The 14289-nt window shown below is 35.9% G+C and overlaps 1 protein-coding gene across 1 annotated transcript; it reads left to right on the forward strand.

The window, feature by feature from the left end:
- Positions 1-171: 171 nt before the first annotated feature.
- On the forward strand, positions 172-13626 carry ABCB28 (non-intrinsic ABC protein 8). Its single transcript, XM_059593953.2, has 16 exons — positions 172-614; positions 999-1186; positions 1990-2013; positions 5684-5785; positions 6080-6170; positions 6708-6808; positions 6926-6976; positions 7066-7194; positions 10732-10794; positions 10870-11149; positions 11588-11736; positions 11846-11935; positions 12547-12681; positions 12757-12813; positions 12889-12945; positions 13117-13626. Exons 1-16 carry the CDS (start codon positions 224-226, stop codon positions 13351-13353), a joined length of 2145 nt encoding a protein of 714 aa, XP_059449936.2. The 5' UTR covers positions 172-223; the 3' UTR covers positions 13354-13626.
- The last annotated feature ends 663 nt before the right edge of the window (positions 13627-14289 follow it).

A 14289-nucleotide genomic window follows, 5' to 3' on the forward strand; every position in this document is an offset into this window, starting at 1 on the left:
TCTTCTAGATTTTTTAAATTGAAGTAGCCGTTTGGTAAAGTTGCAAATCCAAACCAGATGGACAAATGAGTCTTTAACCCTAAAAATTGAGACAAGCCAGCGAGTATCAGCTTCTATTTGGCACTCGAGCGAGTGAAGTTCGCATCACCCATTCCAAAATCTTGGGCAAACAAAAGCGCTCACCTCACCATTATCTTCTTTTTCCCACACGCTTGACGCTTCCATGGCCTCCGCAACTCTTTGCCTCTTTCCCACTCCCAACCCCACCCGCGGCCGTACACTCAAACCCAGACTCTCCCTCTCCTCTCTCCCCCCTTCCCTGCAATCACACCCTTTCCCGCCATTCCCACGCAAAATTACTACACCACCACGAAAGACCAGGAACGCAATCTCATTCGCTTACGTGTCCGGACCCGCATCGGACCCCAACGTGAGCGAGGCCAACCCGATATTCGACGGGTCGGATTCTCGGGCCGAGAAGATTCGGCCGCCAAACGCGATAAGCTGGGGGCTTCTGTGGAGTCTCTTGGCTGAGCACAAGCTGAGGCTCGCGGTCTCGGCTTTGACTCTCGTCGGTTGCACCACCTGTACTCTCTCAATGCCCATATTTTCTGGTACGGGAAATGAGGGTTTTCGTTTTCAAACTTAATTTAATACCTGTTTGGAGGAAAGGAAAAGAAAGGACAACGAAGTAAAAACCCAAACTTAAATAAAAGTAAAACGATTCATTAAGTTTCATAGAAGTGAAGCATTTTGCTTCATTGGGTCTAAGTAGATTCCAAATTTTCAATTTGTTGGCAACAAAAAAGTCGCTTAGTATCAACTTGTTAGCATCTAGTAAGGGACTAGGGCACTTTCTGGCATTTGTGTCTACCATTTTAGCTGTATCTTGAATGTACTAAACCTTTTGGCATGTAATCTCACAAACCAACTTTTAATAGGAGTTGACAATTAAGTCATGTATTATTGCTTAGTGTCTATGTTGATGGTTTTTCTAGGTAGATTCTTTGAAGTAATAATCGGCGCTAGACCAGACCCGTTGTGGAAACTGCTCAGCAAGGTCGGACTTTTGTATGCACTGGAACCAATTCTAACTGTTATTTTTGTTGTAAATTTGAACACTGTATGGGAGAAAGTTATGTCAACATTATCAGCCCAGATTTTCAGAAGGGTGTTGATTCAGAAGGTAAAACTCAAATCTTCCAATTTCACTTTTTTTTTTCTTCGTTTTCTGGGTTGGGTGTATAGTACTGCTGGACAATGCTTCAGATATAAAACACATTTCGTATTTCAATAATGTTACATTTTTTATTTATAAATAAAATAAAATAATAATGTTACATTTTGACTGTAATGTGGAAACACTAAGAAATGCTATGATCTCAGTTTTCCAACCTCATTGGCTTCGTGAAATCTTCTTTTGCCATTATGCCCCACCTAAGACATGTTCTCTGTTATATATCCTTGGTGCAGCATATGTTTGTTTGTTTGTTTGTTTTTTTTCATAAAACGTAAGGGAAAATATAGGAATTGTGAAAAATTAGTTTCAAAAGTTCAATTTTGGTTTGCAAAATTTTTAAAATGAAATCATTAGACGGCTTTAAGACTTTCATTTTTTATGTTACATTCTTATTGTGTTTTTCAATTTTAAGAGTTCTTGCTTTCTAGGCATGGTAGTGTCGCAAAAAACATACAAACATGTGATATGCATTGGTATTGACATGCATGTCTTATGCTACCTTGGGTAAAAAGCTCACACAAGTGGTTTGCCATCCCATTGTGAATACTTATTTTGCGATTCTGATTCATATAAAAGTTGTATGATAATTTTTTATTTACTTAATTATAGACTATTAATTTTTGTTTGTCAAGTTATTTATTTTTTGTTCTGTTTTTAAACTTGTGTGCTAGAGTTAGTTAGTACTCAGCCCTAAAACCATTTTTTTATTTATTTTTTATTTTTTTAATTTCATTTCTTTATCTATGCAGGTGGAGTTTTTTGATCGATACAAGGTATGATTATAAAATCCTATACATACATTCATATGAGAACGCGCGCTCGCGCATACACGCTCATATCTTTTCAAGTGCTTTCATATGCTCATTTCATGAAATGGCCATATGCATTTATGAGATAATCTATCGCTGGATACTTTTATTGCTATATTATTCAAGAAAGTACTAGCGTCTAAGGGAAGCCTAGCTTTTCTGGGCACTTAGAATGCCTTGCGAGTTTATGTTATGTTGATGATGGACTTTATGTTTCTTAATATGTGATTGTGCAATCTTTAGTTAGAATTATTGACGTCTTGGACTGGCACTTTTAAACATCTTGAAGTAAGAATCACACTAAGTGCTTGTGGCATCAGATACTTGATCTTGTCTCAGAACTTTTTCCCTTTGCCAAATAATGGCAAGGATTGCACTCTTGCATCATCGTCAAAGTTGGTAGACACCAAACTCTAGTTATTTTCATGAGATTTAGGCTCTGTTTGTTTGAACCTAAAATATTTTTTGAGCCAAAATGTTTTAAGCTAAAAACATTTTCTCTGAAAATTATTGATTTTCCGGTATTTGGCCGACACCCTGAAGATGATTTTGAAAACATTTTCCAATGTTTGGCTGACATTGAAAATCATTAATAGGTTCATGTTTCATATGGCTATATAAATAACTACTTCTATTCACAATATGAGTAGTATAATATAGAACAACTAGAAATCAACCTGATATCAATTTTTGAAGGAATAAAATTGGGACAACTTTCCTATGTAAATGGTTACTAACTATTTTAGAAGTAAGAGCATCTGGTAGTTCATCTCTTCTATAAATTCCTAATTTTCATGTGGTATCACTTCAGCACTGCATTTTGCTTTCACGGTGAAGCCATATATAATCCTTTTTTCCTTCTAAGAAGTCTCCAAAAATGTAGAAAATTGGTTGGTCAATAACGTTGAAATTTCCTTTTCCAATATTATATGGATCAGAATTGATTAACTGGTTTTAAATTTTTTTGATAAGTGATCGAAATTCATTAAAAGACAAAAGGGCACATCCAAGTACACAAGAAGTATACATAAGAAAATACCTAACTAGAAAAAGATAAAAGATAAAAAGAAGTCATGGCAACTAGAAATATAAAAACAATCATAGGCAACCTTCCGGCGGTATAGGGTATTGAAGAAGAAAGTCTTTAATCCCGCCACCATTCTCTCCTTGTCTTTAAAGCTTCAATAATTTTTCTCTCCAGATATACCACAGTAAATAGAACGGAATCATCTTCCATATCACTTCACTTTGAGGACTACCAAGCTGCCCTCTCCAACAAGCGAAAAGATCCATTACTTTACGAGGCATGACCCACACTAATCCAAAAAATAGAGGATAGAGGATAGAGTTCCATAAGGCACTAGTTACCGGGCAATGGAGTAAAAGGTGGTCAACGGTTTCCATACTCTTTTTGCACCAATCTACCACAATGATATGCTGTTTTCTTAAGTTATCTAAGGTGATCATACCTAATGCGGCCGACCAAGCAAAGAAGACCACTCTCAAGGGGGCCTTATTCTGCCATATACTTCTTTAAGGGAAAGAAGTGCTCTCACTGGGAAGTAAGACATTATAGAATGATCTTACATCAAACAACCCTTTCTTAGAAGGGGCCCAACAATGTTGGTCATCACCATCTCGTCTCATGTTGATGGAATATGATTGATTGACAAAACGAAGTAAAGAATTCCATCTCCCAATCATGTGCTGCTCTTGCAAAATTAATGTTCTATTGAGGAGGGCCATTAGATAGCTAAAGATGATCTGCCACAAAAGGATCCCTAAAGCAGGCAATGTTGAGCAACTCCGGAAACGTTACCTTAAAAGATTGATCCCCACACCACATGCCATGCCAAAAGCTAATCTTGGAACTGTCGCCTACCTCAAATCTAGTATATCTCGAAAACTCCCCCAACCCCGCTTAAAAAAAAAAAGTTTCCAAAGGCCAACCCCATCTCACCCATTAACTTCTTTAGAACACCACTCACCCCACAAAAAACCATAATTAAAGTCTACAACCAATCGTCATAGAGCCTCTCTCTCATAAGCATAACGCCATAACCATTTCCCCGCAGGGCTGGCTAGATACATTTTGAGGTGTAAGGTGACAAGATTAAGTGAGGCTCATTTCTTATATTAATATATTAATAAATAATATTTGTTTTAATGTTAATATTATATTTTTATTTAAAAATTATGGTTCTAGCTTTTTGGGATGCAAAATTACTAATTAAGTTTTTATATTCAAAACTTTCCATATTCTTCTCAGCATTCAATTCAGATTGATATTGGAGCACATTGGAGATAATGACTTTTCTTGTTCTACTTGCAATTTAATTGAAATTGGCATTGCTACCTGGAGAAAGTTATGCACGTTGGACTTTCATGAATGTGAAAATGAGTAAATGAGAAAGTAAACAAGTGGACCACACTCTTTTCTTGGTCTTTGTACGCCTAAGAAGACCTAAAAATGCGAAAAGTCTTTAGCAATATTTCTATTCCCTCATTAAGTACAATAGAAATTTTGGGTTAGAAAGTCACTGTGACATATATTCCTTACGCGTAACTCTGCCTTTAGCTCCGACTATCCTTTCTCTTTTATAGGATATCGGTGACAAGGCAGATACAGTTTATCTCTTGTTTTTTACTTATCAAAAAAAAGTCACTGTGGACTTTTCATGTAGTCTAAATTGACTTTTCATGCTCTACTTATAAATCCACTCAATTCAAATTGTGGACTTTCATTAAGCATAATAGAAATATTAACTTCTCAGGTATTTGTACACCTAAAAAGGCCAACTTGTTGAATCCAAATGCACCAAAATGTTGTTGTGCCTATGAAGATATATTGCTCTGCATTTACAAAAGCTGAAAAAACCCTTGTTGACCGTCAACTGACTGCCCATTCCTTATTAAGATCCCGCATTTACAAGGACGAGAAAGCAATAAAAAACTTTATTAAAGTAATATTTGTTGCAGAGGAACGATAAAAGCTTCATGCATAATATATATCTACATTTAGAGGTGTTAGAAAAAGATGCTATTAAACACAGAGAATGAACTACATATGTAGACTGATAAACAAATAAGGACAGCAAGATTATAGATGAAAGCAAGTTTGTGTAGAAATGTCCAAAACCAAGTTTCCTGTGAAAGCAAATTGCTTTATTGAAAACCAATTTCCCAACAATCCCCAGCCCTGCCAACATAGCATTGAGTTTGATGTAACCCAAAATGTCAATGATTGTAAGTCAGTGGCACACGGGAAATTAAGGAAACAGATTGACGTATTATCATGCTTAAAATTAAGAAAAGTTTTCACAAAGTAAGCTGATTGGCATGGCGAAAGAAAGAGAATAATAAGTTGTGGAAAGGATAACAGGTACTACCCACATTATCTTACCATTTTAACTTTTGTTTCCCATGTTAGGCTTACAAATGATCTGTTATCTTCTGGTCGGTTTGTTTTCTTTTCTTTTCCTTTTGCTTTCCTTCTTTTATATTCAATAGTGGTTGCTCGCGTCTACATCTCTCTCTCTCTCTCAATTCTTTTATTTCTGGCACTCATTTGACCTAATTTACATATCACGGCAGTTTCTTTTTACTGGATTAACTTGGGTTTTGCTCCTTATAGGTTGGTGAACTTACTGGTTTGCTAACATCTGATTTGGGTTCTCTTAAAAATGTTGTGAGTGAGAATATCTCAAGGGATCGTGGATTCAGGGCATTTTCTGAGGCAAGCAACTCTACACCACGCACAAGTGAGCTAAAAATGTTTTCTACATTTAAGCAAGTGCACAGTTACTGATTATTCAAAAGTCACATAAATTTCCAAAATGTTCTGATTTAATGCTACTACAATTTGAATATTTTTTTTAGAATGCAATTATAGTTTAATTACTGTTCTCCTATAAACATTATTGCAACTTATCATTTTCTTAAAACAATTTCCTATCTGTGTTTTCAGTTTTCAATTTATTACCCATCTTCATTAGGGTCATTATGTCTCTTGTTTTCTTTGTTCTTGTAGGTCACTGGGACAATATGCATACTATTTGCTTTGTCCCCTCAACTTGCACCTATTCTGGGCCTGCTGATGCTTACCGTGTCTGTTTTAGTTGGTAAATATTTATCTTTGATGTTGTTAGCTAGTAGTTTATGTTGTCTATTCTTACCAAGAAGCATGGTAGCGCTCCCAACTCCCTTTGGAAATCTTACAGCATTAGAATGATTTGTGCTAACATGTTGAGTAATTTATTGATATGTGCCCAATTCGGCTTAGAGTAGAGGTAGATCATCTCCATTGAAATTTATGATTGAATGAGCTTCTATATTTGCATGTGGGGTGTCGATATTGCAAGTTGGATTTGCTTAGGAATTATTCCTAAATCATGTTGGTTCTTTTCTGTTATCATTAGGATATAATATCATTGGAAATTTCATAAGCTCTTGTCTTTTATTCATCCTCTATCTTCTGGTACCACTCATATATCTTTTGTTAATGGTTACTCATGCTCCTTTTCTTTTTTCCTTCTCCCCTTCCCTTGTGAATGTGGTTACCTCATGTTCAGTATGCTCTAATTTGGAAAAGAATTGTTCTTATTATTGCTTGTTTAGTGTTTCCTTTCCTTCTGCTGACTATAATTGATTTTATCAAGCTGTGTACAAGAGATCAACTGTACCTGTTTTTAAAGCTTACGGGTTGGCCCAGGCATCCATATCTGATTGTGTGACAGAAACAGTTTCTGCTATACGTACTGTAAGTTCTTAATAGAATTCTTTGCTATTCTTTCTTCCCCCCCACATCTGTGTTTGGCGTAGTGGTTAAAGTTGGATACACAGCTGATGAATGAAATTATAACATAAATTTTTACAGGTCAGATCCTTTGGGGGTGAAAAGCGTCAAATGTCAATGTTTGGTAGCCAGGTAATATATTTCAAGTACTAGTAGCTGTTGTCATGGAGATATGAATGCTTATTCATTGTGCTTAATGTTTATTTTGTGGAGTTTCGTAGGTTCTTTCTTATCAGGCTAGTGGCATCAAGCTCGGGTCTTTCAAATCTGTAAATGAATCTTTGACAAGAATTGCTGTTTATATTTCTCTACTGTCCTTATATTGTCTTGGAGGAAGCAAAGTGAAAGCAGTAAGCACTTCTAGCTCGTGACAACTTTTGTATTAGGCTTTTAAATGGCTGTGTTGATTCTAGGATTTATGATGATAGGAAAAGAACATATCCCATAACTCTCACTATTCAATTATATACATTGGAAAAACAATAAAATTGACTTTTTACCTTGCAGTGGTATACTTTATTACAAGAACACCCTTTTTAATACTTCCCCTCAAGCTAGAGAATATATAGCTTTAGATTTCATAAATTGTAGATGTAGCTCTACTTAGTATCTTATCCCGAATGAAGTGACTGTCAATCTAATATGCTTGGTTCTTTCATGAAATATTGGATTGGAGACAAAATTCCAAGTGGCTTGACTATCATAAAATAATGGAGTAAGAGTTGAAGTGTCATGACTCAGGAAAAACACTAGCTATATTTGTGTCATTACTTCAAAAGGACTAGTAAAAGTTACAATTAGAGCTTCTTGAAATCACTTATAAAGCTAGTCTCACCTAATAAATAACCAATGTGGGATTTAGGACCATGCAACACTTTCACAATCTACCCACCTAATTTGAGACTAACTTTTTGGGGTGCCACAATATGATGTTCTCATTAGGGTCCACGTCATGTTGCATTGCTTCAGCACTACATCATGTTATTAGGTTGTTCTGATTCCAATTGCGATGATTGAGAGAAAATATTAGCCACATTTGTGCCATTATTCCAAAGACTTAGTCACAGTTACAATTAGAACTCCGTGAAATCACTTAAAAAACTATGTCTCACCTAGTAAGGAACCAATGTATAATTTAATAGCTATGCAACACCTTCACAATCAACCTATCTAATGTAAGAACTTTTTAGGGTGTCACATGAAGTCTGAAGACCAATCTCTTCAAGAAAATGTTATAACTACATTAATTTTGTAGAAGTGTGAGCCAATGCCCTGTACTAAGCTTTTGCATCATATTGTGCTATCACTATTTATTTCTTTTCCACATACCAAATTAGCACTTAAAAAGGTATAATACCTTGTAAAATATCTTTTATTTGAAGGAAAACTTGCCCAATCTACATTAGCAAAGCCTTTCACCCTAAGGTCCCGTTTGGTTTGCGGAATAGACCCTTGGATTGGACTAGCTAACACTAGGTATAGCTAGTCCTTGGTTTGGTAATACTCTATTCCTAGGAATAGTCTATTCCTATGAGACTACTAATCCCATACACACAGGATTAGCTAAGCCACTAAAAAATAAGTGGCTTAGCTAATCCTTTCATGTGGGATTAAATTAATTGTGTAAATTGCCACAAAAAACCCCACTTGTGGAATTAAATTTTGTTTTCTCTCTCTTTGATTCTTCTATATTTCTCTCTCTCTCTCTCTCTCTCTCTCTCTCTCTCTATATATATATATATATATATATATATATATATATATATCTCCGTTTCTCTTTTCTCCGTCTTTATATTTCATTCTCTCTCTTTTTCTATCTCTCTTTTTATTTTCTCTCTGATTCTTCTGGTATAGTTTTTCTGCAAGTGCAAACGAATTTTTTTTTTTCTCTATGCCGTCTCCCTTCTCTGTACCATTTCTCAGTTTTTTGATTTTTTTTTTTTTGATTTTTTTTTTTTTGTATTTCTTTTGATTCTCTGTACCATTTCTCTCTAATTTTTTTTCTCTCCGTTTCTCTGTTTTTTTTTATTATTTAGTTTCTCCGTATCTCTTTTTTCTCAGTTTTTTTTTTTTTTTTTTTTTTTTTTTTTTTTTTTTTTTTTCCTTTGACGGAGAAATAGAATCTGCAAGGTTTTTATAAAATACAAATATATAATCTATTTCTTGATTTCTTGTGATTCTCTGTACATTCTCCAACTATATTTTTTTGATTTCAAGATTGAGTTTGATTCTGTTTTCTCCAACTATATATTTTTTTTATATAAATAATTTTGTAGCATAATTGCAAAAAAAAAAGAAAAAAGAAAAAAAAGGCCAAATACCTAACATAATTAAAAACAAAAAAGAAAAAGAAATTATAGTAAAGGTGTTTATGTTTAAAAAAAAAAAAAGAATGAAAGTCCTTAATAATATAAATTGTATTTGTAGTATAAGGGTATTTTAGGAAATTTGATCACAATATGATTCTATTCACCAACATATTGCATTGTATCAAACGAAGGAATAGGATTAGCCAGTCTATTCCAGCGTTACAACCAAACAAAGGAATATGAATAACTAATCTATTCTACACTCTTTTATTCCCAGTAGTAGCTAATCCTTTTTCAATGGACCAGACATTCTGCGAACCAAACGAGGCCTAAGATGTCCATTTTTCCCATATAATTGTATGAGACAAGGGCTCACTTAAGATAGTGAATAATATGAGTGACAACATATTTATCAAAAAAAAACATCCTAATGTGGGACCCTAGGAGCTTCCAAGAACTTGGGCTCACTAGTTACTACATTGACTGCATACAGAAATAGTGATGGAAAGGTAATTGAGTTTCCCAACAAGTCCATAATATTTGTTAGCATCTCTAATTAACTTGTTCTTGTCCTTCAAAAGTTTATTCATAGGAACATCAATGGGTTGAGCACCTAACAAGCCTATTTCTTCAATTAAATCAAACACCCTAGTGGGTGGCTCATGGCCTCCCTCTGTTGTGGGGGGGGGGGGGGGGGGGGGAGAGTCATTGTGGCGTCTGCGACCGCCATCCCAAAGGGTTGGCTCACCCACCCCCTCCCCACTTTGTCGAGGGGGTGGTTCACAACCATTCTCTTTTTTTTTTTTTTTTTCCTATTCCATTTTGTTTTTGTTTTTTACTTTCTTTTGGCAATGGGTATTACTGTAATTTTAGAAGGACTTAGTAAAAAAATGGACAGAATCTATACAGAATTTGATGAAAGGATCTATTTGATAAGGGCGAAAAACACAAGGAGTCAAAAGATAAAATTAGAAACTTGAGGAGCGATTTGAAAAAGGCCTAAATCATACGGATCAAATCATCAAATACAGTAATTTTCCTATTTCTAAAAGGCTAGAGAATTATGATTTATCTATTTGAGAAGCTCTCATGGTCCTTTCGTCTTGTGGCTTCCCTTCATGGTAGTTTTCGTGTTCCTAGCTATTTTGATGTTTGTTCTCACTAAATGAAGCAATTTCAAGCAATCTTGTATAGCATATAACAATTTTGTGTTCTGAACTGTTTTGAGTATGACTACATTGCTAAAGCAGTATTGCTCATTGACTGGTTATTTAGATGATCAAACCATCATGTTTTTGAGGTACGTTTGGCAGCTATAGGGGCACTGTTGTCTACCGCACAACTTAGCCTTTAGTCTTTGTCATTGAAAATTTTTATTCATACTCCTTTCCAATTTTTTGAAAAATTGTTTTATACTCATGAACAATCTACAAACCTTTTTTGGGGTGGCGAAAATCTCTACCTCTGACTTTTACTCCATCTTCGTGATTGCATCTTTTTCATTTTTCAATCAACCTGTGATTACCAGTACCAGAGCCAATTGTTTCTTTTCTAATCCTTCTCATTTTCTGCTTACAGGGTGAACTCTCTGTTGGAACTGTGGCTTCTTTCATTGGATATACTTTCACACTAACATTTGCGGTGAGTTCTTTGATGCTACTTAGATACTCATGCTATTCCCATCCTCTGTCCTGCCTGATGTGATACATCTTTCAGGTTCAAGGGCTGGTGAACACATTTGGAGATCTTCGTGGAACTTTTGCTGCTGTTGAGAGAATTAACTCAGTTTTAGCTGAGGCTCAAATTGATGAAGCCCTTGCATTTGGTTTAGAAAGGGAAATGCAGCAAAAAGAAGTTCATGATGAAAATTATAAATTGTTCTTCCTCAATGGTCATGATGAGAAAATTATATCTAGGAATATGCATTATATGTCAGCCCTGAAATCAGCTAGCAATTTGTATAGCTTAGCTAGGTCTGGCGATGTTCATCTTGAAGGTATCCATTGTGCAGTTTTATTCATTATGTTGAGGTGCATAACTGCCTTATTTTGCCTTATCTTCTGTTTTCTGATTTTTGTTACGTTAGCACATTCCATACGCCCATGTCTAAGTATTATCCTTTTAACAAGTGCTAGTCTGTTTTATGAAATGCTATACCAAGCTTCTGGTTGTTATAAAGTTTATCACTATGATTCTAATAGGTAGTGTGCCTACAGAAAATTGACCCTTGTGAGAACAAGGGCTATGTCAATCTCAAGCCTCTCCTTAAAGATCCCTCTTTTTTCCGTCTTTTTGTTGAGAACAAGTTTTGCCATAAATCCTTTGTTAGTTGGCTTTATTATAGGACTGTACTAAATCTTCTTGTTTTCATACAAAAAATTTATGTACTTTTTGTTCCGTTGTGTAAACTGATGCCCCTAATTTTAATCTCCAGATGTGCACTTCTCTTATCCTTTGAGACCTGATGTGGAAATCCTAAATGGTCTGAATTTAACTCTAAAATGTGGAACCATAACAGCTCTAGTGGGCCCAAGTGGTGCGGGCAAAAGTACAGTAGTACAGCTTTTGGCCCGCTTCTATGAGGTTTTTTCTTTTTCTTTTTATTCAACTTTCTATTTTTAGACGGAAATTTCATAATCTTGTCATGGATGATGAAGAATCGTGTGCATCAATTGATGTGTTCCTTTTGCAGCCAACCAGAGGTCGTATAACAGTAGCTGGGGAAGATGTTCGAACATTTGACAAGAGTGAATGGGCACGGGTTGTCTCCATCGTGAATCAGGTCTCTTCTTGGATCTCCACACATCTGCTATGAGCTTGTCATAGCAAATGTGTTATACGTATGAGCCATGCTCATTTCTTTACAGCATAGGCATGCTTCTGTTTTCTAGTAAATTTGAAATATAGCTTGACCACAATTACTGTGGGATATAACTTGGTCTAGGTCTAAACCAGATTGTAGCTATTCAGCTTATCTGGGCAGGTTTTGGGTTTGACAATATTGTATCCTAAAAGCTACCTGTTGTACTATACTCTGTATTTGAGTAGTCAGATTAATCTTTATTATCTAGAAGTATCTATGTAAATGAACCATTTTCTATTTCCTAACAAGCTTGAGGGTGAAATGTGAAAATTGGGATAGGTTGGGTTGGGATCAAGGAATATAATAAACTTTGGTCATGTTGTCTTTACACTGTCCATTTGAATTGTGCTCGTTGAATTTGAGTCTTGGGTTTATGCTGTAGAGTGTAGATGCTTGGTTTTGTTTGTGCTTCGAGGTCGAATCAACCCACCCGCAACCAAGTTGCCCGCATGCTGAGCAATGCTAAGAAAAGTAAATATTTCACATTTTATTGTTGCCTTTCTCCAAAGCTTATACAAAGGATGATGCAGGAACCTGTTCTTTTTTCGGTGTCTGTTGGAGAAAATATTGCATATGGGCTTCCAGATGATACTGTATCCAAGGATGACGTGATAAAGGCAGCAAAGGCAGCAAATGCCCATGAATTCATAATTTCACTGCCGCAGGTTTCTTGTCTCGTCAATATGCAAATATTCTACTGGTAGTTTGTGTTGTTTCTGAATCTTTATTTTGCTCGAAAGGGTTATGACACACTTGTTGGTGAGCGTGGAGGCTTACTGAGCGGTGGCCAGAGGCAGGTATGGTTATAGAGAGAGAGAGAGAGAGAGAGAGAGAGAGAATTGCTATTGATTCTTCCTGTTTCTGATTTGCAGAGAGTTGCTATTGCTAGAGCTCTGCTTAAGAATGCCCCAATCCTGATACTTGATGAGGTAAACTTTCTGATTGCTTCTCTCTGCATCTGTATGTGTTCTCCAAGTTTGAATCACCATAACAAATGAGACTAGATTTTTCATAAAGCCCAGCTGTACATGCTTGTGTGAAAGCTCCCCTCATTGTGGCATGAAAGACTACAGAAATATTTATGATGTCCTTTGCTGCAGGCTACCAGTGCCTTGGATGCAGTCAGTGAGCGGTTGGTCCAGGATGCTCTGAAGCATCTGATGAAGGGCAGGACAACGTTGGTGATTGCTCACCGATTAAGCACCGTTCAGAATGCCCATCAAATTGCGGTTTGCTCCGATGGGACGATTGCGGAACTCGGAACCCACTTCGAATTATTGGCTAGGAAGGGTCAATATGCTTCATTGGTCGGCATTCAAAGGCTGGCATTTGAGTGACACAGAAATTGCTAGAATATTCAGTTCTAAATGAAACCAAGTGGGTGCTGAATTGAACAGTAGTTCTTCACCCACATTTACTTCAATTTCAAATTCATTACTAAAGAAGATGATGCCTGGAAGTTGCCAGCGGATAATTGTTAAGCTGGTGACTCCACAAGAACAGCAAAGCCTTTGTAAAGTTACTGATAGAATGTAACATCAAATTGATTTAGTCGCAAGATTTTATTGTAGAATAATAATTAAATACAAATAAACTCAATTAAGCCTTAATCCCTGTAGATTGAAAAAATTATTTCGTAAAGCTATATGCGGCTTGTTATATGATCAGAAAATACTATTGCAATTTTCAATTGTATCAACTCAATGACGTTATTTGTTACATTTTCTCACTGTTTAGAGACAATCTCTTTTTAACCTATTGCATTTAATGTTACTATTGCCTAAAGACAAAATTACTCTTGATGATAAAGAGTAGAGAACTTGAGATAACATTTGGATAGGAGAGGATCCAATCACCCAAGACCTTGGCGAGCCTCGAAACCTCGGTGGATTTGTCCAAAAAACTAGAAGGGGGAATGCCCTTAGTGCCTCCAAACGACAATTCCTTTGACACTTAGACTATTAAACTTTAAAATGCGACACTTAACCTATCTAACTATTACCTCAGTACAAGTTACAAGGTAGATGAAAAATGTTGTGCGTGCGCTACATGTAAATTTTTTGGACTTTTAACTTTCCAAATTCTCCTAAACATTATTAAAATATAAAAACTTGAAAAAAATTGAAGAGGTGGCCGAACCACTCTTCAATGAGGAGGGGGTGGTTCAACCAACCTTTTTGCTCTTCATAGTTCTTCTCTTTAAATTCTCTTCTTGTTTTAGTTTGGGTCTATATAAAGGAAATTGCGCCCAAAATTTCTTACAAGCAACAATA

The sequence above is a fragment of the Corylus avellana genome, chromosome 5 (assembly GCF_965113065.1).
Source record: "Corylus avellana chromosome 5, dhCorAvel1.hap1.2, whole genome shotgun sequence".
Lineage (NCBI taxonomy): Eukaryota > Viridiplantae > Streptophyta > Magnoliopsida > Fagales > Betulaceae > Corylus > Corylus avellana.

Coding starts and splice junctions, on each gene's coding strand:
- ABCB28 (XM_059593953.2), top strand. CDS start 224: ATGGCCTCCGCAACTCTTTGCCTCTTTCCCACTCCCAACCCCACCCGC. Junction 5,786..6,079: donor GATTCAGGGCATTTTCTGAG/GCAAGCAACTCT, acceptor TTGTTCTTGTAG/GTCACTGGGACAATATGCAT. Junction 11,936..12,546: donor TTGTCTCCATCGTGAATCAG/GTCTCTTCTTGG, acceptor AGGATGATGCAG/GAACCTGTTCTTTTTTCGGT.